The following is a 22,156-nucleotide window of genomic DNA, read 5'->3' on the forward strand; positions in this document are numbered from 1 at the left end:
TGGCGATTGCAGAGCGTCTGCAGTCTTGGTGGCGATTGCAGAGCGTCTGCAGTCTTGGTGGCGATTGCAGAGCGTCTGCAGTCTTGGTGGCGATTGCAGAGCGTCTGCAGTCTTGGTGGCGATTGCAGAGCGTCTGCAGTCTTGGTGGCGATTGCAGAGCGTCTGCAGTCTTGGTGGCGATTGCAGAGAGTCTGCAGTCTTGGTGGCGATTGCAGAGAGTCTGCAGTCTTGGTGGCGATTGCAGAGCGTCTGCAGTCTTGGTGGCGATTGCAGAGCATCTGCAGTCTTGGTGGCGATTGGCTTCGTCTGCGGTCGTGGTGGCTTGGTCTCGTACATGGGTCGTGGACTTCGGGTCATGGGTTTGAGTCCCACCGTGGTGGTTTGGAGTCTGTGTGACCGCACGAGGTGGGAAGGTACCCCAGCCCGGCTCTACCGAATAAAGACCCACAGGGTCCAGTTTCTTTTGGGTGTGTGTGTGTGTGTGTGTGTGTGTCTGTGTGTGTCTGTGTGTGTCTGTGTGTGTCTGTGTGTGTCTGTGTGTGTCTGCGTGTGTCTGCGTGTGTGCGTGTGTGCGTGTGTGCGTGTGTGCGTGTGTGCGTGTGTGCGTCCATGGGCCCCGTCTGTAAGTGGAATCGTGAAGTGCCATGTTCATTACATTTCTTTATTCGTGATAACTCTGCTCTGTGTCTCCCTTCCCGATTATTGCCTATTGTAAAATAAACTCCTGTGTTAAATGTTCCAGTTCATTCTTTGTGTTTTCTTTCAATGACCCAGCACCGTGCGGGTTTGAGAAATAGTAAACCCGTTGGTGCTGTAAAGTGTTAATTTGGACCGACGGATCTTGGTAATCCCCGCTCGGTTTACACCCGGATCAGGCTCGGTAAACTGTCCGTTCCGCCCGAGGTCCGGTGAGGGTGTGGTTTCCCCCGGTAGTTGGACGACATGGGTACTTAGGTATATTGAAATTAGGCAATTAACCCTACCCCACTCCGTCAAAATATTGGCGATCACAGTCCGCTAAGGGACCCGTGACCTTTCGGACTTATCCGAGAGTCACGTTCTAAATTCTGGGTGTTCGGTGGGAGACGACTCCAATGCTCCACCTCGTAGTCGTTTATCGCCACCGGACCCCGGCCCACAACAACATATATGTATTTCAATATAATTTAACTTACCTCCGATTCATTTTTAATGCCTGCTACTTCTCCATTGTTTTCATCTCGACTTTGAATTCCCATCAGAGTGCACATGTCAGTATCCGCATCATCTTCGGAAACCTTCAAGCTGTTTCTGGGCTCCGTGGTTTCAGCTTCTTCCTTGCTGATTCTTGAAACTTCAAGAAACTTTTGGAGCAACTCCAAGTAGAAAGAGAGAAGGGCCTTGCCAACTGCTCTTTTGTGCTAAAAACAAAAATTAAAACAACATGCAATGTCCTTTGTGATTAATCTCATGTTTGTAAACCTGACCTAGTTACTTTTTCTACAAAAACAACTTCCCACATCTTCAGCTTTAACTGCCTACCTGCCCAAAGCAATCCACACAGGTACGCAGGTAAAGCAGGACATGGAAAATAGCAGGCCTGAGGTCAGCCCTGGGGGCAGCTGCCGCAGCTTCCTTGAGCGAGAGCTGCACATCAGGCTCCAGAAAGCAGGCTTCACCACGTGAGTAAGCAGCACACAGGCGATGCCAGAGCTCTCCACTCTTCCCGGCCTCACCTTCCTTTCCAATCAATGGGATGGCAGCAATTCCTGAGAACTGCATTTTCACACAATGAGTGAAATGGTGGCTTCGTCGGGACCAAGGCAACCAAGGGAAAACAAAATTAGTGATGATTAACAAAAAAAAAATTATATCCAAAACGAAAGGGTTTACAGGACTTACAGGCTCCAATCTAGCTTGTGGGGGGATCCAGGAACTGTAGTAAACATGAAAGCCAGCAAGGCGTGAGAGGCAGGCCTCACTGTCATCAGCTTTCCTCTGACCTGCACAGCCTTCTGACACCAAGCCAGTGAACTGCTCATCCTGATGCTGTAGAGCCAAGCACAGGGGCAAAGGCTCAAGCTGCAAGTGCAGTATACACACCAGCACATTGACTAGGTACTCGCACATCGGTCCTGCACACATCAAGGAGTGCGAGTGCACCATCCACATATTGGTCAAAATGCACATTGTGCCAACAAGCCACAGCTTTGGCTTTAGGATTAAATGATCATCTTTGAGATTTTAATACCACATGGTGTGTAATCCCCCAATCATCAAGTAACAAACTGTAATCTCCAAATCTTGCAAAGTCAATGGGAGTTTAACATGTGCTCCAAAGCATTCTCAATCAAACTGTTATGACCAAAGAACACACAAGTCGGTTTCATGCTGTGAAGATCTGTCATGAATCATGTGAACGCAAAAATGAAGTAAAACTAGAAAGCTTCCGAATCCGCAAAGCCCGTCCGCGGCCACTTGGTACTCGGGACTTCCTTTTCCGTATGCTCAACATGACAAAACAGCGAAAAAAAAACAAACAGAATACAAAACAAAATGACGATTTTAGGCAACTTTGACCTTTTGACCTCAAAAGCAATCGGGTTCAGTGACCCAATATGCAAACCCTGCTCAAATTACAAATCAATCAGATGGAAATTGATGATTTTGTGACTTTGACCTTTTGATCTAAAAAAAAAAAAAGTCAGCTTCCAGCTTTTGATTGGAGAACGAATTCCATGACCCAACATGAAAATTCTGAAAATTTCAGGTCAATTGGAAGAAAATTGATGATTTTATGTGAGGTTGACCTTTGACATTTTCACTAAATTATTAATTTCTCTTCTCCATGTTCGCTTCACGCTTTTGGTGAAAATTTGCTGAGAAAAGCTCAAAATGGTAAAAAAAAAAAGTTACGGCGCACGGACGCATGCACTTGCAAGACCCCATCTCCCACTGTACAAGGAATGGACTCGTGAAATGATATTTACAGTAAACTTCTTCGATTCCCTTTATAAGGGGCGAGTTACAATGGTTCGAAGCTTCTACCCTGCTGCGACCCCGATACTCCACCACTTCCCCCCCCGTCCTCAGCCAACTCCCTCCATTTTCCAACCACGTCTCCCCGTCAAGCTCATCTACACACCATTTTCCTCCTTCAGTTAATCCATCCTCCTATCCACCCTCTTCACTCCCGCAATCCTCCTGACCCAATTGCTCTCGCAAACCTGCAGTTATTGCAGCTTTATTGCAATGCAAACCTGCAACTTTAAATTATTCAACATTGGCCCTTCTCGACAAAGAAGGCTGGGTCAAACAAATAAAAGGCCACTCGTTAGAACGCATACCTCCGCCACGTAATGCTTGATCCATGAGAACACATCGGGGCGCAACACATTTTTGAAGTATCATGCTATCCAGTACTATATCGTTTTTGGCCCGATCTCTCAATGGTGAAGAATCACTTCAAAAATTAAATAATTCTCGTATCCAGATTCACACCGAACCTGTCCACAAAATTTCATCCGGATGCATCCACAACTTTTTGAGATATCCTGCACACAGACAGACAGACAAACAAACAAAGACAGACAGACAAAGACAGAGAAGGGTGAAAACAACCTCCTTCACCTTCAGTGGTGGAGGTAACAAAGAAAAGTTACACAAGCTAAGCCCTTTGTTTCAAACTTCATCTCAGTTCTTCCACATCTGCAGAATTTAAAGTACGTTTTACAGATGGGGATAATTGATCAGGTGAGAGGTGATGGGTTGTTCCCTCCAATTACAGGCGAGAGATGCGATTGTTCCTTTGGTATTTATTTGTTGACTGCTCTTGGCGTTGGACATGGTCCATGTTTGGCAGCCTCAGTGGTGTGCGGTTCTGTCTACTCGCCATTAAGTGACAAAACCACTCCAGTGGTTGAAGGGAGCGGTGTGGCGTTATGATTCTCCTGTGTTACGGTTTTACAAACTACATGCCAAGATTGAAATGCACAAAGCACGTAGACTCTTGGAATAGTTATTTCCGTAATGAACGTTAAGAAGAGTGCCTTCCCTATGGGGGTTATTATGTAATTAAATGCGTTGGGTTGGGTAGTTGGTGCCCCCTCTCAACCCTTTGGGATAATAGAGCCATCAGCGCGTAATGACGTGTGCCATCACTACCATCATCGTGTAAGGTGTGCACGTTTTACTGCCATGGCTGTTCAACGTGTGCAAATAACACCAGCATTTGAGAACACACACCAAATTCCCCTATATTGTTTAAAGCACCACCAAGTCCTTGTTTTTGTGTTCGTCTCAATGGACGTTTACCATGTAATGTAACTTATTGCCGTCTAACCCTGTACTGTACTAAATTTCCCAATTCCCCATTCATTCCCCTCCACCTGAACGCGACCGGTAAAGGACTAGGACACGACCCAGCCTCCCGGAAATAATTGCCCCTTTCCCTGGCTTGGTGCCGTGGATTTTTAGACATGTGGGGTTCGTCCTGGGTGTACGGGCGTAAAAAGGGATTTCCCCATATTAAGTGTGGAGCTCTGCTCCTGATGACAGCCAGAAGGACAAAATGAGTGAATATCCGGGTGGGCAGCAGAATGGGCGGGGCTGCGGGGGAATCCTCCAATGGCTGGCATGTGGCCAGCTCGTAAGATCTGATGTGGCCCAATAGCTGGTCCCAGGCCGCCTCAGAAGATCTAATGTGTGGCTCATTGGCCCCGCCTGCCCCAGGGGCTATAAGGCTGTGCTCGGCACCTGGTTCGCTCTCTCTCGCCCTCAAGCTCTCTCAGTCCTGGTCGTCACACACTCGAGTTCTCTCTGCCTTGTGGTACCGGACGCTCTGAATCACCCTCGCTTCTTCCCTGGTCCTGGACACTTTGGTTTGTGTGCACGATGGGGCCCATGGACCCTCGGTTGTGGAGTTCAGTGTCGGGGCCATTCCGGAGAGCGGTATCAAGCAGGGGAGGGTGACGGCTATGTACATACCGGTAGGCTGAGGCAACCCTGCCCCTCCCAGTTGTCTCCACGTGTGCGTGTGTGGTCTGATGGGTACCCTGTCTTGTTATCCGGTAGATAAGGTACAGGTTCAGCTCAGTCTGCCACTTGTGCATTTTCTTTCCCTTTTTGTAAATACACATCATGATTGCTTTTCATTGCATTTCCCCTTTGACACCAATCAAACCATCAATTTCCCTTCCCTCCTTCCAGCACCCCTCATCGATGATTGTAAATAAATTATTCTCATTATATTTCCAATATGCCCATGGTTGTTCTTTCTTACATTGGTCCAGCAATGTCCGTACGTACATTAGCCGGGAGATTATAATTCCTCAACTAATTGGCTCTGGTATCAGTCCGGCATTGTGCTAGTGCTGAACTCAGCTTCATTAATCAAGATTCCATGAAGAGAACAGCAGCACAATCGCCGAGGGTGCGATTCCCCAATAACAAGATCACGTGTTCATCAGTAAACGGTTGTCAGACGGAGGATCCTGGGTCACGTGGTCAGGCTATTGGCGTTCGCAGTCGATTAGCGACCCACCGCAACACAGACTTTTCAGTGTGCGACGCCTTGATTCCTGGTGAGTCCGGGGAGAACTGGGGATACACCAACCCACATACCCCCGCAACCCCAGGTCCACAACACTTTGGTGTCAGGAGTCGAAATTCGGACCTGGGGTGTGCTAAACGCACCCCCGAAATTAACAGCAGGTTTAGGTGAAAATTTTAATTATTTGTACAGAAAATGATGAACCAACGCAGGCAGATCCCAGTTCCACTCTTCTCCCTCCCCTCCTCTTCTCCTCATCCTCACCACCACCCCTCCCCCTTCCTGGACCGTATAGCGATAAAGGCGTCGCTCTTTTTCCCCTTCTGCATAATTCTTCGCTCTCTACTCCTCCCTCTCCCCCTTTTCCCAATATTCCCCCCAGCGAAGCGATGGGTTGTATTTGATGTTGTGTATACACACACACACACACACACACACACACACACACACACACACACACACACACACACACACACACACACACACACACACACACACACACACACACACACACACACAGTATATAAATGGAGAAATTAGTGCTGCACAGTGTAATGCCGATGATTGTTCAAAAATTCAAGCCTGCGGTTTTGGGAACAAAAACAAAAAACTGTGTTAATATACCGAGTGTGGTGGAGCAGCTTTGTGCAATATGATTCCATGTATCCAAAGTTGCAGGAACAAGGGCACTGAATGGAAATGATGCAGCCAACTGCATGGGGTCAAGTGGGTCCTCAAGTTCATCATTCAGGTCTTCATTCGAGTCCATCAGCACGTCAATAACATCAAACGCTTCTATATGTAGGAGTGGAGACAAAACATATCAACAAGAGGGGAGAGAAAAGAGGTTGATAAAAGTAAAAAGTAAATGGAACAAAATGAATGAAAATGTTCTCGCATCGAAGGAGAGAACATGAAAATTGTACCTTTCTCGAAAGTGATATGCAGACAGGCTCATTGCAAGTTCGGTACATACCATCAATATTTGAGATGGAAACACTGCCAGATTCTAGTTCAGGTACGGCAAGGCTGGCCTGCAGCACCGCAGCATCGCGTATCCACTTGGCTACAAGGTCGGTGTACACATGTGGCTTCGTCAATAGTCGGCACAGAGCCTGTGCACACAGTGAAACCACAAGTTAGCGATAGAGGCTTGAAGCGTCTTTGCTTGATCGAGCAGAACACAGCAGAAACCTTTCATATCCGAGTTACCCATAATACTTTGGCATCAACCATGATGCATACATACATGCATCAAGTAATGCATACATCTATCTATAATTCCAGCAGTGTGTGTGCGTGTGTGTGTGTGTGTGTCTGTGACCGCTGTTTCTCGACAACCACTGGTCCGATCTAATTGAAACTTGCCAGGTATATTGCTGGGGACCTGAGTATGTGCCTTTTCAAGGTTTGATATTAATCGGATAAGTGCTTCCCCAGTTATGGCCATTTATTTACCAAACCAATGACAAGACACGTTGCTGCGTAGGCATGGCTGCGTAAGCCGGTGCGCGGCCGGCCGACGATAACGTCACGGGCCGATAACGTCACGGGCCGTGCTGGTTACGATGGGGATCAGTGTCTTAGTTCCCGTGGCGTCGGAGTGGCAATGGTCAATGGCAGCGAATGTCATGGCAAGCAAAGATAGGGAGGTAAACGTGATTTTAATTAACTCTGTGTGTGTAAGTATCACAGCAGTTGTTACTTCAATGCAAGTGATAATTCGTGGAATGCATGTGAACATTCCGTACGGGCACGCACCACTTCCGGTAGTGATGACTGACTGTATTCTAATAATTTCTCCATTTCTTATGCGCATTTAGAGATAAACGCAATGCCCCAATCCAGTCATCGTTTACGAGAGCGAAGGAACGGCCTGTGTGGTTGTTTGAAAGTTTTTTGTTTTTGGGGGGGTTGGCACGTGCGGGCACGCGAGAGCGAAGGAACGGCCTGTGTGGTTGTTTGAAAGTTTTTTGTTTTGGGGGGGGTTGGCACGTGCGGGCACGCGAGAGCGAAGGAACGGCCTGTGTGGTTGTCGTTTCTGGCTCGTGGTTTGCAAAAAAATTTTTATTGCACGTACGGCCACGCACGTACGGGCACATGAGAGTGAAGAAACGGCCTTTGTGGTTGTCGTTTCTGGCTCGGTTTGAAAGTTTTTTTTTTTTTTTGGTTTGCACGTATGGGCATGCGAGAATGAAGGAACGGCCTGTGTGGTTGTCGTTTCTGGCTCACGGTTTGAAAAAAAAATTTGGGGGGGGGGGGTTTGCACGTACGGCCACGCACGTACGGGCACACGAGAGCGAAGGAACGGCCTGTGTGGTTGTTGTTTCTGGCTTGCGGTTTGAAAGTTTTTGTTTTTTGTTTTTTTTTGTACGTATGGTCACGCACGTACGGGCACGTACTAGTAAAATATAAATTGCTGAAAAACATCCAAACTCAACACTCGACTTATTTAATGATGTTTAAGAAACTCGCTGCAATGAGTGATGGAGAAAATGGAAGAACATACCCTTTCCAATAAGATCAGCACACAATTTCTGCCTTCTAGGGGGACATGCAGCAACTCTTGCAGCCAAATGTGCAGCTCATGTGATGCAAAGTTGAACAAGCCAGACTCATCCAGAACCTGAAAAAAGTCACACGGTAGCTCCATAAGGGACGACTCATCAGCTGGACAATAAAGGACATGACAAACTTGGACCACTTTCAGGAGTCTATTTACAAACGGGCTGTCAACTTAAAAACAAAACAACAGTCTTCATGGGAAACCTCAACAAAGACACGCACAAAGCAGCAGGGCCATGGTAACCAATGGTAACCGATTTTGGAACCACATTATTGTCACGTCTGATGCTCCGTTCACACAGTATGCCTCAGCGCCGGGACCCTTAATCCTGGGAAATGGCTAAACAGTCTCTCTTACTGCACTGCGTTCAGTTATTTTTCTTTACCGTTCCCCCAAGGTCACCCACATTGATAGCACACGCACAGGAAGCAGACGGCTCAAACAGCTTTTCTTACCCTTCAAAGGGTCTATTTGTGAAGAAAAGTACTGGGAAGAGGGTAGGTGAGACGCTATCATAGACGGTACAAACCAAGCGATCAACGGACACGGATAGGAATGAGGGGGCACATAAACTTATGTGCAAGGAATAATAAATATACCCCGGCGAGGTGCCGATTATACCGATTCACACGAATAACACTGGGGCCAAACGAGGTCTTGGGTGGCACAATGCCACTGGTATATGCAGGTTCCTGGCACAAAGGCAAAGTGCTGCTTGGGACGGGCAGTGTTGCAAGAACTATCCAGTCGAAGACATCAGAATAAGACGATGCGGTGGAAGAGCAGGAGAGAAGAGATGGCAGCCAAACAGAGGTAAGGTGAGAGATGATTCAGGACTTAAAGTTCAGCTCAAGCCTGCAACTCTCCTTGCGTGTCCAGCTCCAGGCCACGTGACTGTCCCGACATCCTTACTCCACCCCGGATCCTTTGGCCTGCCCTCCGTACTTCTGGACCGCCTTTTTCTGCCACGGACCACGTCATTCGTTTTCCGATCATCGTGGGAGGTCAATACTCTGACTCTGGGCCACCCCGCCCACGAGGTGGCCCAAATTAAAAAAAAAAAAAAAAGTTTTCCGGTCTTCTACTGGGCTCGACGGCCTATTTCGCTGTCATGGTTCGCACACATTGGCCAGACAGATTGAGGCGGTCCGACCAAGATTCGAGCTTCTTCAATGTGCTTTGAAACTTCGAACTCTTCACCTGACCTCACCTTACAGGTCGGGCATTTTAGAACCTTACTGTCTATAAATTACATATGCTAACTCCTCAGCATCATGTGTAACAAACGACTTACTCTGACAGGTCCCTGTGACATGGCAATCTAACCTACTCGAAACACATGGACAACACTACACTTACCACAGTTTAACTACGGAACCCCCCCCCCCACCCTTCCACATAACATTACATTACATACCAGTCCTATTCCAGTGAAAATGAACAACAATTTTACCCCAAATGTATTTGAAAACTGTGACAGGCCAGTCAACATACAAACATACAACAAGAAGCATTCCAAGGGCTTCCTGATCTTACTTTCAACAGAAGATTCTGGCTGGAACATCGTAACTGCGTTTCCTCGGTGGTTACAAACATCTGGAGAACCAGCAAGATCATGGAATGCTCAGACTGCTTGCCCTCTCCCTCTTCAGGAACTTGTGTGCACACGCTGCTCTGTAATGCATGTACATGCAAGTCAGCAACCGAGAAAGGGTCGTGAAAATGAAGATGAAGCTTGAGAGAGGTATTGGGGTGGGGGGAGGGTGGGTGTTAGAAATGATGACAAGGAAGAAGGCACTCGTGACCAATGGTCGAAGCAAAGGTCAGTTGAGAGATTTGAGCACCGATTCTTATGAGCACCGACTTACAAGCACCAAGAAAGTCGACATCATCATGTGACAAACTTGGCATGCATTGGCTATTTAAAATGTTTTCAGAACGAGCATCATTATTATAGCACAGAGAGATCCCTACCCGTGTGCGGAACCAGGAGAACTTTCCAGTGGGCAGAGCGAGCAGTAGGTCGAGGACGCGCCTCTGAACGAGCGGGTGCGCCTTTCCATCATCACCAACGATACCTGAAAATTAAATGAACAACAACAACAAAAAAACTCAAAAAGCATCAACCAACAGTCATGACAATCAAAAGCTCGCATTTATCGCTCCACCGGCCATGGCTTTCAAAACAAAATAAACTTTCGAGAGTTCGCTGCAAGTATCGAGGAAGGCCGAAGCATGCAAAAGAGCAACGCAGCCACTGCAGAAAGAGAATTTCATTTCACCTCTGAGCTATTCGTTCATAAAGAATCACGTCGTTCAAATGTCGACATCAAAACCACAAAAACAAAAACAGTCTTTTTTTTTTTTTCAAACTCATTGTGAGTTCGTGCAATAGGAACGCTCGGGTACGTGCGGGGAAACTTACTCTGCAGGAGTTTGGTGAAATCGAAGGAGCTCTGTGCCACGACGTGTGGAATGAGGTGTTGATAAAGCAGAAGCACTTCCAGAATCATTGACTGAATCAACACCTGCTGAGGATCTTTTGGAACACAGGACAATGAGAAATGCCATCAACGTCGGAACTTCCAAAGGGAGCATTAGATCCAAATCGAGGAAGTTTGGCTTTAACCCCCGACTTGAACTACGGCACCAGGAATAAATCATTTCATCATCAAATCAGGAGTATAACCTTTTATGAATTTTTTTTATTGGTGGAGAAGCCAGCAAAGTGTTGCAACACGTGACATACAATCACGACATCGTTGGGTTGTCCCTTTCCCCTCTCAATCTTAAACCAAATGCACGGGTCTGGCAGCAGTCACGACCATAAATTTTCTTAGCACCTCCCTTTATTTCAAGCAAACAGCTTTTCCGATATCTTCCAGAGAATATCGATGTATGACGTCATAACTATGATCGAAACGTTCTACACGAGTGATCGCACCAATGGTGAAAATTTTGTCTCAATCCGACAAACGGTTGCGGAGAAAAAAAAAAAACACGAAAGATCTGTGCAGACAAACAAACAAACACAGACAGACAGATAGACAGACAGGCAAACAAAAGGACCCGAACGCAATACCCTCTCCTTTGGCGGAGGTAATCAGGACACAACATAACAAAGGGAACAGCAGGAGAAAGGGGAAACACAAACAGCAGGGTGGAGGGAGAAAGTCGACGGAGACGGACAAACAAGGGATGCAGGTAACAATGAGGGGTAATGGAGAGCACAAAGGGTAGACAATATGGATACATAAGCAAAATTGTGTTTGACCAGTTTGTGATTTTGTCAAGGTCTGAGGAGATGGAAGAGAAGCTGCTGCCTGTCTGTCAGAAGAATGAGAAATGTAACGGCAGAGAGTGGAGTCATCAGCAAAGAGATAAGGAGGATTTTGCAGAGAGTCGGTGAGATCAATGATGAAGATGAGGAATAAGATGGGGCCTAGAAAAAATGACTTGGGTCACTCCAGCCTTGACAGGGAGAGGGGATGAAAGGGTTCTGCTGAGAGCCACATGGCTAAGAGATTGGAGGAAGCCAGTAAGCCAAGATAGTCAGGTTCACCGTGTACCTGAAACGTGGTCCCGTGGGAATTGCGTGCCAAAAGCGATTTTATTGTTTAAATGGCATCTATAGGGTCTTAATAGACAGAAAAACTTGGGTGGAAATTTTTGCTTTTGGGAATTTGGGTTTTTGTGGGGGCTTAAACGGGGGTACCGCCATTTCGCAGTTTATCGCCCGAAATGAAAGCGCTAATATTGATATAACTATTTTTATCTCTTAAAATATTAATAGGAAAATTATAAAAAAAAAAAAAATCAGGTGTCTTCCTCATATCATTCATTTATGTACCAAACATTTAGTTGATATCTGAAATAATTATTGATGTTTATGTATTTCCAGATATGCACTTATGAAGAAGTTCACCGGTTTCGAAGCAAGGCCTGTTGATATTCAACTATAACGGACGTGACGATGAACTCACTCACCTGCATCATTTGCGATAAAGGCAAGCGGAAGGGCTACACCTTTGTGCAGAATGTTACATCAGATTCTATTGGTAACATGAAGAACTTTGCCGAGAAGCGAGCACAGTATGGAGAAACGCAGTATGCACCTCTGGCTGAAAATCTGTCAAAGTTGTCTGCATCTGATACGGAAAACATCTATTACCACAAAGAATGTTACAAACTCGTAGTGCACAAAGGTATGCTGGAGAGAGCCGAAAAGAAATTTTGTGAAACATCATCTCGTGAGTCACAAATGCGACCAGCTAAACTCGGACGTCCATCCTTGGTACATGATGAGGATTCTATCAGACGTGTTCGCAGGTGTCGCCCAATGGAGCCAAAGACCAAGTCCTGTGCGTTTCTCTGTGATAATCCGACAGATGGAGAGTTGCATCTTGTCCTGACAGATACGATGGGGACCCGCTTTCTGGACATAAAAACGAAGACACGTGATGACAAAGTCCGAGCAAACCTGTCACTGTTGCTTGAAGTTGGTGATGCCGCTGCAAATGAAATGTGGCATCACCGAGATTGTTTACGAAATGTTGAACGCCAATGCTATTCTTTCAGATTTGATTGTACTGGGGTCGATGATAATATCACCAAGCATATGTGTGACATTGAAATTGTGAATGCAGTCAAATGTTCGCTCTCGTCTGGTGCTGTTCTAAGTATGAATGATGTTAATTAAGAGTATCTGTCAACTTCGACTGAACATGGTGTTAGTGTGGATAGCTCCGACTTCAAACGCCACTTAAAAAGTTTAATAACAGAAAATATCAATACTGCTGAATTTGTCAGGCCCCATCGACTCAATGAAAGTGAGCATATCATCAATAGTAAAACCCTTTCAGTTGCGGTTGGTAAAGTAGTACCCCAAGATTCGGGGGAAACACTTAGCGACATTGTTAGAGTTACTAAGTTGCTTCGTGATGAGTTGTTGAATTGCAAAGATAAGTGGCACTTCACTGGTAACATGTCGTTTGAAAATCCACCAATGGTAGCTTTCTTTCTGAAGCAGCTACTCTTTGGCACAAATGCAAACTCTGCTTCTGGTAAGCGGGATGGAGCCATAAAGAACGCCGTCAGCATTGTATCACAAGTACTTGTGCAAAATGTAAAGAGCGTCAAGCAAGTTCGCCATAAGCCGAAGTCAGATGTTGGATTTGTCACACACAGAGACACCGCTGAACATTGGCTTGGCACTCTCTGTATGCAGCAAACAGCTTGTCAACTTCCTGTCAGACCTACATCTTGGAACCAGCTACAGCAGTGTCCTCAACATCGAGAAGAGGGTGGAGTGTGGAGTGGTCGAGAGAATGAAATCCACTGGTGGCTATTGCATACCGACATTTGTCAAGTAGGGCAAATCCGTCTTCTTTGCCATCGACAACATCGACTTCCTGGAAGACACGTGCGATGGACAGAATACATTGCACGGAACAGTGGTCGTCATGAATCAAGAAGACACAGATGAAGGTGAAGTGGTGAGCTAGCCACTCATAATACCGGACAAAGTAACACCAGTAAGGCAGGATGTAGTGTACCTTGAAGACCTACGGATCATCCCCAAAGCTACCAAGTTTGATACCTACAAGGTCAACGCGAACTCTGGACTTCTAAAGAGATACGCCACAATGGACCGCTCTTGGATGCTTGCTTGGCATCTAGGCAACAACACTGTCCAATGTAACAGTGAAGATATCACCATCAACGCCAACACAAGCTTTGATGACCACACAGCAGGAGGTACTTTGACAGAAGACCTTGATCCGGTTGTGGAAGAAGATACCATTGAGGACACAGCAATGCCAGCGACGAGTGACCACCAACAAGCATCTCGGCCGACCAGTAGACAACAAACATCCACCTCGGCAGTCTCTCATGCCTACTTGGTCTGCAACAAATTCCTTGCTTCTGCAACTCAAAGATTGCAAGTCAACAAGGACACACAGTGAAGTTGTTGCACCACTCTTTCGACAGGCTCCAACGGATTACGCGACACTACATACCGCCCTTTCACTGACACAGAATATATCTGCTGTTGTGATGGGTCCTGACAGAAAAACTGTTATCACTCGAGACCTTGATCTCCATGAGAGAGCGGTGAAGTTCCAAGAATCAGAGGGGAACACCAATTGGGTTCTACGTGCAGGGGAGCTCCACATATGTTTTGCAGCTCTGCATGCACTAGGAAAGTACATCGAAGGCAGCGGTCTTGACACGGTCTCCATCGAAAAGGCCATCTATTCTCCAACAACACTGCGTCACATCTATGGTGGGAAAGCATTCACGCGGGGTATCGAGTACCACACAGTAAATGCCTTGGCATGCTACGTCATGAAGTACGAGCAGCTTGATGCTGATGACACCTCAGTCATTGCAGAACAGTACCAACAGCTCCGAGATGGTCTGCACAGTCGAAAGAAAGAAAGCACCACAGTCTTTGACAACATATGTGCAAGCTGCACTGAGACTATCGACGAGAAGATGACAACATCAAATGATGGAGAAGTTGGTAAATTCCTCATGAATTATGTGCATCAAGTCGAGTGCCTACTACACTTAATCCGAGCGTGCAGACAAGGTGACTGGGAAGAATATTTGGCCGCCCTTGACAATCAGGTCAAGTATTTCTTTGCGCACGACCTGTACAAGTATGCCAGACTGATGCCATTTCATTTGGCTCAAATGAATGCACTGAAGACAGAGGACCCTGACACATGGAATGCACTTAAAGATGGTGACTTCTGTGTCAAAAAGACAGGAACACCGTTCTGCAACCTGTTCGTGGATCAAACCCTCGAACAAGAAATCCGAAGACTCAAGGTAGTGGGAGGGATCACAGGAATCACGCAAAAATGTGTCTGCACCGACTCGCTTCCTGCTGACAGCACCAGAGTTGACCCGTATTGTCAGTGATTTCCGACACCACTACACTTTGACCACTGATGCAACTCAACAAGAACATTATCACTGATGAATTTGTACAGTGAAGGACGAATCATCTTTGACCGCTATATAACGGGATCTATTAAAGAAAAAACACGTTCCAAGCGAGCAGGCTTAGCACAACCAGTGAAGTTCATAATACAAGACGCGATGAACATACGCAATGTTCCTATGAAGCTTCTGCTATCTCATGAAGACACCAAGTCCCAGCTCACAGAATTTCTTGGGAAACGATTGCTGAAACATTTCTCTGGGAGTAACAAAGGGCTTGTTGTGGTGTATGGGTCATCAGCATACACCAATGCAAACAACATCATCAGTCAGAATATGTCCACTCACAATCACGAGGAAGCCGACACACAGATCCCGCTTCATGTCATTGATGCAGCAAGACAAGGAACATCAACGCGAGACATGTATGTGTGGTCCCCAGACACAGATGTGTTCTTGTTGTTGATAGATCTCGTTGCCAGCCACAACATCCCAGGACAATTGAAGATGTTAACTGGCAGAGGGAAATTCTTCCGGACAATTGACATCAAAGAGAGGCGCACTGCGATTGGAACGGAGAAGTCAAAGGCTTTGATAGGACTGCACAACTTCACTGGCGCGGATTGGGGTGGAAAGTTCTTCAGTATATCGAATAAAGTGTGGGTAACCAAGTTCCTGCAACTACCTTCAAGCACCAAGATTATCAAGATTTTCCAGATCTTTGGATGTCCAGACAGTCTTCCTGAAGCTGATGTTGTCAATGTCGAGACGTTCGTCTGCAGTGTATACTCCAGCAAAAGTTTGCGCGTCACATTGCCAGATCTTTGATGGGAGCTGTTCAACGTCAAGAACTTGGAGGGTGAAAAGCTTCCACCGACGCGAAGCACTCTGAAACCTCACATACAGCGTGCCAACCTGATGTCCAAAAGAGACAAAACCTACCAAGAACCAAGGCCAAAGAACCTGCTCCCAGAGGGCAATGGATGGAAACTAAATGACGACAAAAACCTTATACCAGTTCAATGTCTCGAAAAGCCAGCACCACGTGTAAGTACTTGAACTAGTTAGATGTGGATGCAAAGGTGCGTGCAAAGAGAAAGTGAACTGTTCATGCCATAAAAATCGCTTGCCATGCACAGCATTATGCAAATGCACCGACTGTGGAAACGTGAATGACTACAGTATTTGTGACGAAGTTAACATGAAGCCAATCAGTTAGCCAATGTATTAAGATCAGCAAATGACCCAATAAGATTCATTTAAGATTCTACATTCATTTAGTCTATTGTTAGTATTCATCGAGATGTTGAGTGGAGTAATTACTGGTGGTAAAAGGTGGTATGAATTTGTGACGATTACAGAAAAGTATATTTTTATTTCCATTATTTGTATCAATGCTATGAAGTCATGTCATGAATATTACATGTTTTATCATATAATACATTTGTCATTGTTTTCGTATGTAGATAAACATACACAATCATATCGTGTAAATATCACAGTATATGCCTAAATAATGTAGCAAAGGAAAGGCAATTCCTGACACTAACTGGTGCTGAGGTTGTTAAAATCTTCTAGTCACGGATGACTTATTTCTGCATTGGATACTTATCTGGGAAGAACATACTTCATAAAATATTGCTACGTTACTATCATCGATTAGGCCGAGCATTCATTTATTGTACATATAATATATTAAGTTAGAATTGTTTTATAGTAGGAGACAATCAAAGGTGCTGAAATGGACAAAATTTAACCTGGTTCAGAGAAGGCGGATATAGTGGTTCACATACTCTGCATGAACAAATAATAGATTTGTTAATACATCAATATTTATTCAGGATATCAACTAAATATTTGGAACATAAATGAATGATGATATGAGGAAGACACCTGATTTTTTTCATAATTTTCCTATTAATATTTTAAAAGATAAAAATAGTTATAACAATACGAGCGCTTTCATTTCGGGCGATAAACTGTGAAATGACGGTACCCCCGTTTAAGCCCCCACAAAAACCCAAATTCCCAAAAGTAAAATTGCCACCCAAGTTTTTCTGTTTATTAACACCCTATAAATGGCATTTAAACAATAAAATCGCTTTTGGCACGCAATTCCCACGGCATGACACGGTGAACCATACTAAGAGTGGAGTTGGCCTTGGATTACAAAGGAAAACAGTTTGGAGAGCAAGTAGGACTGTATCAAAAGCTTGAGATATGTCCAGAGACCAGTAGAAGCAGCATGTCCAAGGTAGAGCGACCAGGTGTGAATCCGAATTGATGACCTGAGATGAAGCTGTTGGAGAAAGGGAATGATTTGTGAACGCTGATGATGGATTCCATTACCTTGCTGATGATTGAAAGCAAGTCAATTGTTCTGTAGTTCAGGGGATTCGTTTTTGCACCTTTTTATGTGATGCTGTGATGTTGGGTGATTTTCAAGCAGATGGAAGATGACCTCAGGTAAATGACAGGGTGAAAAGGGCAGAGAGAGAGAGGAAGTGAAAGAGCAGCAGACCAGATTTTTTAGGACACGTGAGCTGATGTCGTCCAATCTAGTTGCAGTCAGTCGAGGTTGCCAGAAATTTTTGTACCTTTCAGGTGCAAAAGGCAAAGAATTCAGGAACAATTGGGGATGACTACGATGGATCGGTACAGAGGTAGTCCAGGAGCAAGGACCTGAAAAAAATGAAATCGTTCAACACTCCCTACAGAAAAGGTTTGACTTGACAGAGTGGGAGAATAGACCGTATAGAACACCTCCAGGTAGTATGCGGGTTCAAATTGTGGTATCATTAAAATTCTACAGGCCATTATACATACCAAGGGTACTTACCAAGAGGGTCACTGTGGGCAAGCAAAATTTAGGGGAGGGGTAACGTAAACGTGAATATCTTTGTCGCGACAACCAATTTTCAATATTGAGGTATCATTGGCTTCATATTGTTACGAATTTGGAATTCGATTGCACACAACATACAGGTTCCTTTAGTCAGCTATGTTGATAAGTGCTTGTTCCCTCGATAGCTCACATTTCATTGTTTAAATGTTCAGAAATCGATTAGATGCACTGCGGATCAATTTAATAGTTAGGGAACGAACAATGAAGAGACCCCTCCCCCTCTTCTGCGAAGAGGAAGAACCACCCTGCCTTCCCGTGACTCATGATGTCAACAACTCCCTCCCGCCCGTGGCTGGCAGTCATGAGTCACGCCGGGAGCGGGGGAAGGGCGGGAGAAGGATAAGAGGAGATCTTCTCTTTTGTTCGTGGGCTGAGTTGATGGGGCAGAGTTGGAGAAGGGAGTTGAGGGGAGTCGTTCAGCAGACCGTCGGGTCCTGCTTGGCTTGCGCTAGGGTTGAGGCCTTCAGAAGCTTTTTGCTTCGGCTGGCCCAGTGAGCTTCGGCTGAGGCATGGCTCGGGAGAGCTTTTTGCTTCAAGCTGCCCTGTTTGGAAGGAAGTTAAGCCGGTCGCTCGGCTCGAGCTGTGAGTGGTGGCTTATTCTTCTTGGTTCGTGGAGCTCTTTGTTCTCCATTTTGGTTCCTGGCTTGGTGCGACTCATCGACCTCTTCGTGGAGGTGGTTCCTCGGGGAAGCGACGCATCGACGGGAAGGATCGGCGCCTCGTCTCACCAGCATGTGTTGAGAAGCTCGGGAGGATTCACGGGAGCTCGGGAAGGATCACGGCAATTGGATCCAGCTCGCTCTCGCTGGAGCCAGGGTCCGAACAACTTGAAGACCACACGAGGTGGAGAGGTTCGAGATGGGTTCTGGGTTTCAGCTCACCTGTCCTCCGAGCTGGAGCTCGTTATTAAAGGCCTCTACCACCATTTCTTGGGTGTGTGTGTGTGCGTACGTGTGTCCGTGGGCCCGTCTAATAAGTAGGAACTGCTGTTAAGTGCAAGTGACTGTACATAATAAGTAGACGGTTGTAGTTCTTTTGTCGTGCTTTTGTTGCTTGTATAATTGCATACGTGTTTTGCCTTGTTTAATTGCACACGTGCTTTATTATAATAAATGTCCTTGTGTGAATGTAAACCTGTTCGTTGCGTCCATTCCCTCATTGAACTGCTCCATCTTGCACTCGGAATATAGTTGGTTTTTAAATAGCCGGTAAAGTGATCGGGTCCAACGGGGCTGCGCAATAATACCCCGCTCGGTTATCCCAAAAGGAAGTGAGCTGCTTAAGCCGCTCGTTTCCAAGCGGTCCTGTTGAGGTACAATCTCTCGGTAACCTACCCGCGCGAATAATTAAGTAAATTGAAGATTTGGCGATCGGACCCTGTAGCGCGGGTAGAGTACGGACAAGGTTGTGGTGTGGTTAAATACACACCCGTGGCTGGTTTCCGGCGTTGATCCAGAAAGCCGCGACTGGATTATCCGTTCGGTGGGCGAAGCGGCCGCTATTGGTTAGACGCGATTGTTCGCACGCCGACGTGCAGGAAATCTACAACAATATTATAATTCTCTTTCAGAATATGTACAGAAATGTCGATATTCATTCAACTGTACAACCACAAGAGGTAAAAATCACAAACAAATCAAATATTATGAGCTTTTTTTTATATTTTAGGCATCTTTTAGAGCATACTAAGTTGTCAAGTCAAACTTTTCTGTAGTGGGTGTTGAACAATTGAATTTTTCACAGGTTCATGCTGCTGGACTAAAAAAATGCTGTGTTAGTCTATTTTTTATGAAATTCTTATGGACGAGATAATTACAAAAATAAAGTTTAAAAATGTCATGTTAATAATGATGGTAAAAAGAGGCTGTGGGTTAACATAGTTGCTTTTCTGTGTCATTCCAGATTGAACATCTGAAAGAATCCTACTAGCCAACTGAAGCAATGGCCAGTTCAGAGAGTCAGGCAGTAGTGCAACTTTTACCTGTAAAGAGACAGAAGTTGACTAACTTTCACAAGTGCATAATTTGTCAGATGGACTCGAACGAGACACTGAGGACAGCCCGGGATACCTCCATACAGACACTTGTTGCAGCACTGGAACTCCGACGAGATGAAGTATACGAACGTTTAAAATCAGATTTTGACAGTTTGGCAACCGCGGATGTTAAATGGCACTCAAATTGCTACAAAAAATGGACAAGCAAAGGAAACCTGCGTTACATGCAGAGGAGAAGATCTGCATTCTCACCGACACCAGCAGAACAATCTAAGATTGGCACACAATCTGAAACAAGTTTGATGGAGACCTCCAGGGTATCCAGGTCCCAGTCAACGTCCACTGACTGGACTATGTGCCTCTTCTGCAAGAAGAAAACACACAGAAGGGTAAAGGAGATGACAATGGTCAGAACTTTCCAAGCCTGTGAAACTATTGTGCAAGCAGCGACCGCAAAGGGCGATGAGGACATGTTACGGACTACTGGTGCTGTCAGTAACGATCTAGTGGCAGCAGAAGCTCGATATCACAGAGCATCAATCACGATATCACATCAAGTCGGAGATCAATGAATGCCAAAGCATATCGGTCCGACCACCTAATATCATGGATCTAACCCTGACAAAATCCAAATCTGTGATACCAGACAGTCTTTACTGGCTACTACGCTGGGTTATTGCCAAACCAGAAAAGGAAGATGAAGATGAGTTTTCAGCACCAGAATGTAGCAAGTCATCAGATGAAAGACGTGTTTTGATGCTTGCTCAGGATGTTGTGCACTGTGTGACTCATGCTAGAACTAACATGCCCAAGCATGTGGCCCTGGGAATTGCAGTTCGCCATATGACGAGGTCAAAACAGCTCATTACCATGCTGAGCAGAATGGGGCACTGTGACTCCTACGATGATGTTGAGGCAACCGACACAAGCCTTGGACGGGAGATCCTAGCCAAGAGCGACATCTTTGGTACGGTATTGCCATCAAAAATCTCCCCAGGCATCTTTGTCCAGGTGGCAGCAGACAATAATGACATGACTGAAGAGACTTTTGATGGAAAGAGGACAACTCATGCCACTACAGTAGTCCTCTATCAACGAGGGCACTTTGGTCCATTACCAGGCCTATGTATGGAAGAGAGCAATGGAGCCTACACAGAGCCTTCCACCAGCAGCTGCACATGGCTGGAAAATTCAGGATGGTGCCCTGCAGCCTGTGCTTATGACCAAAGATCCAGCACCACGGGGTCTTCCGGAGCTGACTGTTGTCAGTCTCTATGTCGCCGAGCCGACTGCACATGCAGAACCAACCACATGCCATGCTTCGAAGCATGTGCATGTTTGGCTGAAGAAACTTGGGAAAATCCAAGAACAATCTTTCAATCCAGTGGTGAAGAAGACGCTGACTAAAAGTTACAACAGATGACATCTACATGCTTCCATGGCGAATGTGATTCCTTGTTGCCAGACACAAATATTACAAACCGCTCTGACGAATGTGCTTCCGTGCAACCATGCACAACTATTATGATTCGCCGTCACTAATGTGCTTCTGTGTTGTCATGTACAGCTCCCAGTGTCGACCATGATAACTATTATCATCCACTATGATGAATGAGTAGCTTCCGTGCTGCCGGAGACAACTATTATACTCGGCTTTCACTAATGTACTTCCGTGTTGCCAAAGACAACTATTATGCTCGGCTCTGATGTATGTGCTTCCGTGTTGCTATACACTAGTAAAAGACGAACGCTAAAAATAAGTTTCAGTTTTCTTTATGCGTGCCTCTGTGTGTATATGAATTTCTGCAGAACAATACTTTCTTAAGCGCTTGATTTCCAAAATGTATAGATACCAGTAGTAATTGAGAAACACCGTTCACCTTCATAATATTTAGTTAGTGAAGTACAACATGACGTCTCATGATTAAACGCATCAGTTGTCACAACGATGAAGTCCATTACGAAGAGACATTACTGTCGACTCGACGACGTGAAACTGGAGACGAGACTTATTTGTTATGTCCGCAGGCCTGCTCCTCGATATTGATTTTCAATTCGAGTTCTAATGAAGTGTGCCTCACATCGAGTAATCAAATCTAAACACAATCGATACTTGGCCACGCCGTGAGACCTGTGCTCACGGCAAACGCGGAGCTGGACAGGTAACGGTTACAGACCTTGTGTTCGATTACGGTATCACTGCTTTAA

At 45.6% G+C, this 22,156-nt stretch overlaps 1 protein-coding gene across 3 annotated transcripts in view; it reads right to left on the minus strand.

Moving 5' to 3' along the window:
* URB1 (URB1 ribosome biogenesis factor) overlaps positions 1-22,156 on the minus strand; it is a 175,519-nt gene that overhangs the window by 102,956 nt on the left and 50,407 nt on the right. For all 3 annotated transcript variants that reach the window (XM_085890598.1, XM_085890597.1, XM_085890599.1), the window contains 9 exons: positions 10,522-10,635; positions 10,071-10,174; positions 9,633-9,770; positions 8,040-8,156; positions 6,507-6,645; positions 6,155-6,325; positions 1,882-2,114; positions 1,522-1,755; positions 1,176-1,400 (listed from right to left, as the gene is read on the minus strand). In XM_085890598.1, coding sequence (XP_085746724.1) covers positions 1,176-1,400; positions 1,522-1,755; positions 1,882-2,114; positions 6,155-6,325; positions 6,507-6,645; positions 8,040-8,156; positions 9,633-9,770; positions 10,071-10,174; positions 10,522-10,635 — 1,475 coding nt within the window. The remainder of the gene's footprint in view (positions 1-1,175; positions 1,401-1,521; positions 1,756-1,881; positions 2,115-6,154; positions 6,326-6,506; positions 6,646-8,039; positions 8,157-9,632; positions 9,771-10,070; positions 10,175-10,521; positions 10,636-22,156) is intronic.

Source organism: Eptatretus burgeri, chromosome 8 (genome assembly GCF_056783735.1).
Source record: "Eptatretus burgeri isolate ZD-2024b chromosome 8, Ebu_testis_v1, whole genome shotgun sequence".
Taxonomy (NCBI): Eukaryota; Metazoa; Chordata; class Myxini; order Myxiniformes; family Myxinidae; genus Eptatretus; species Eptatretus burgeri.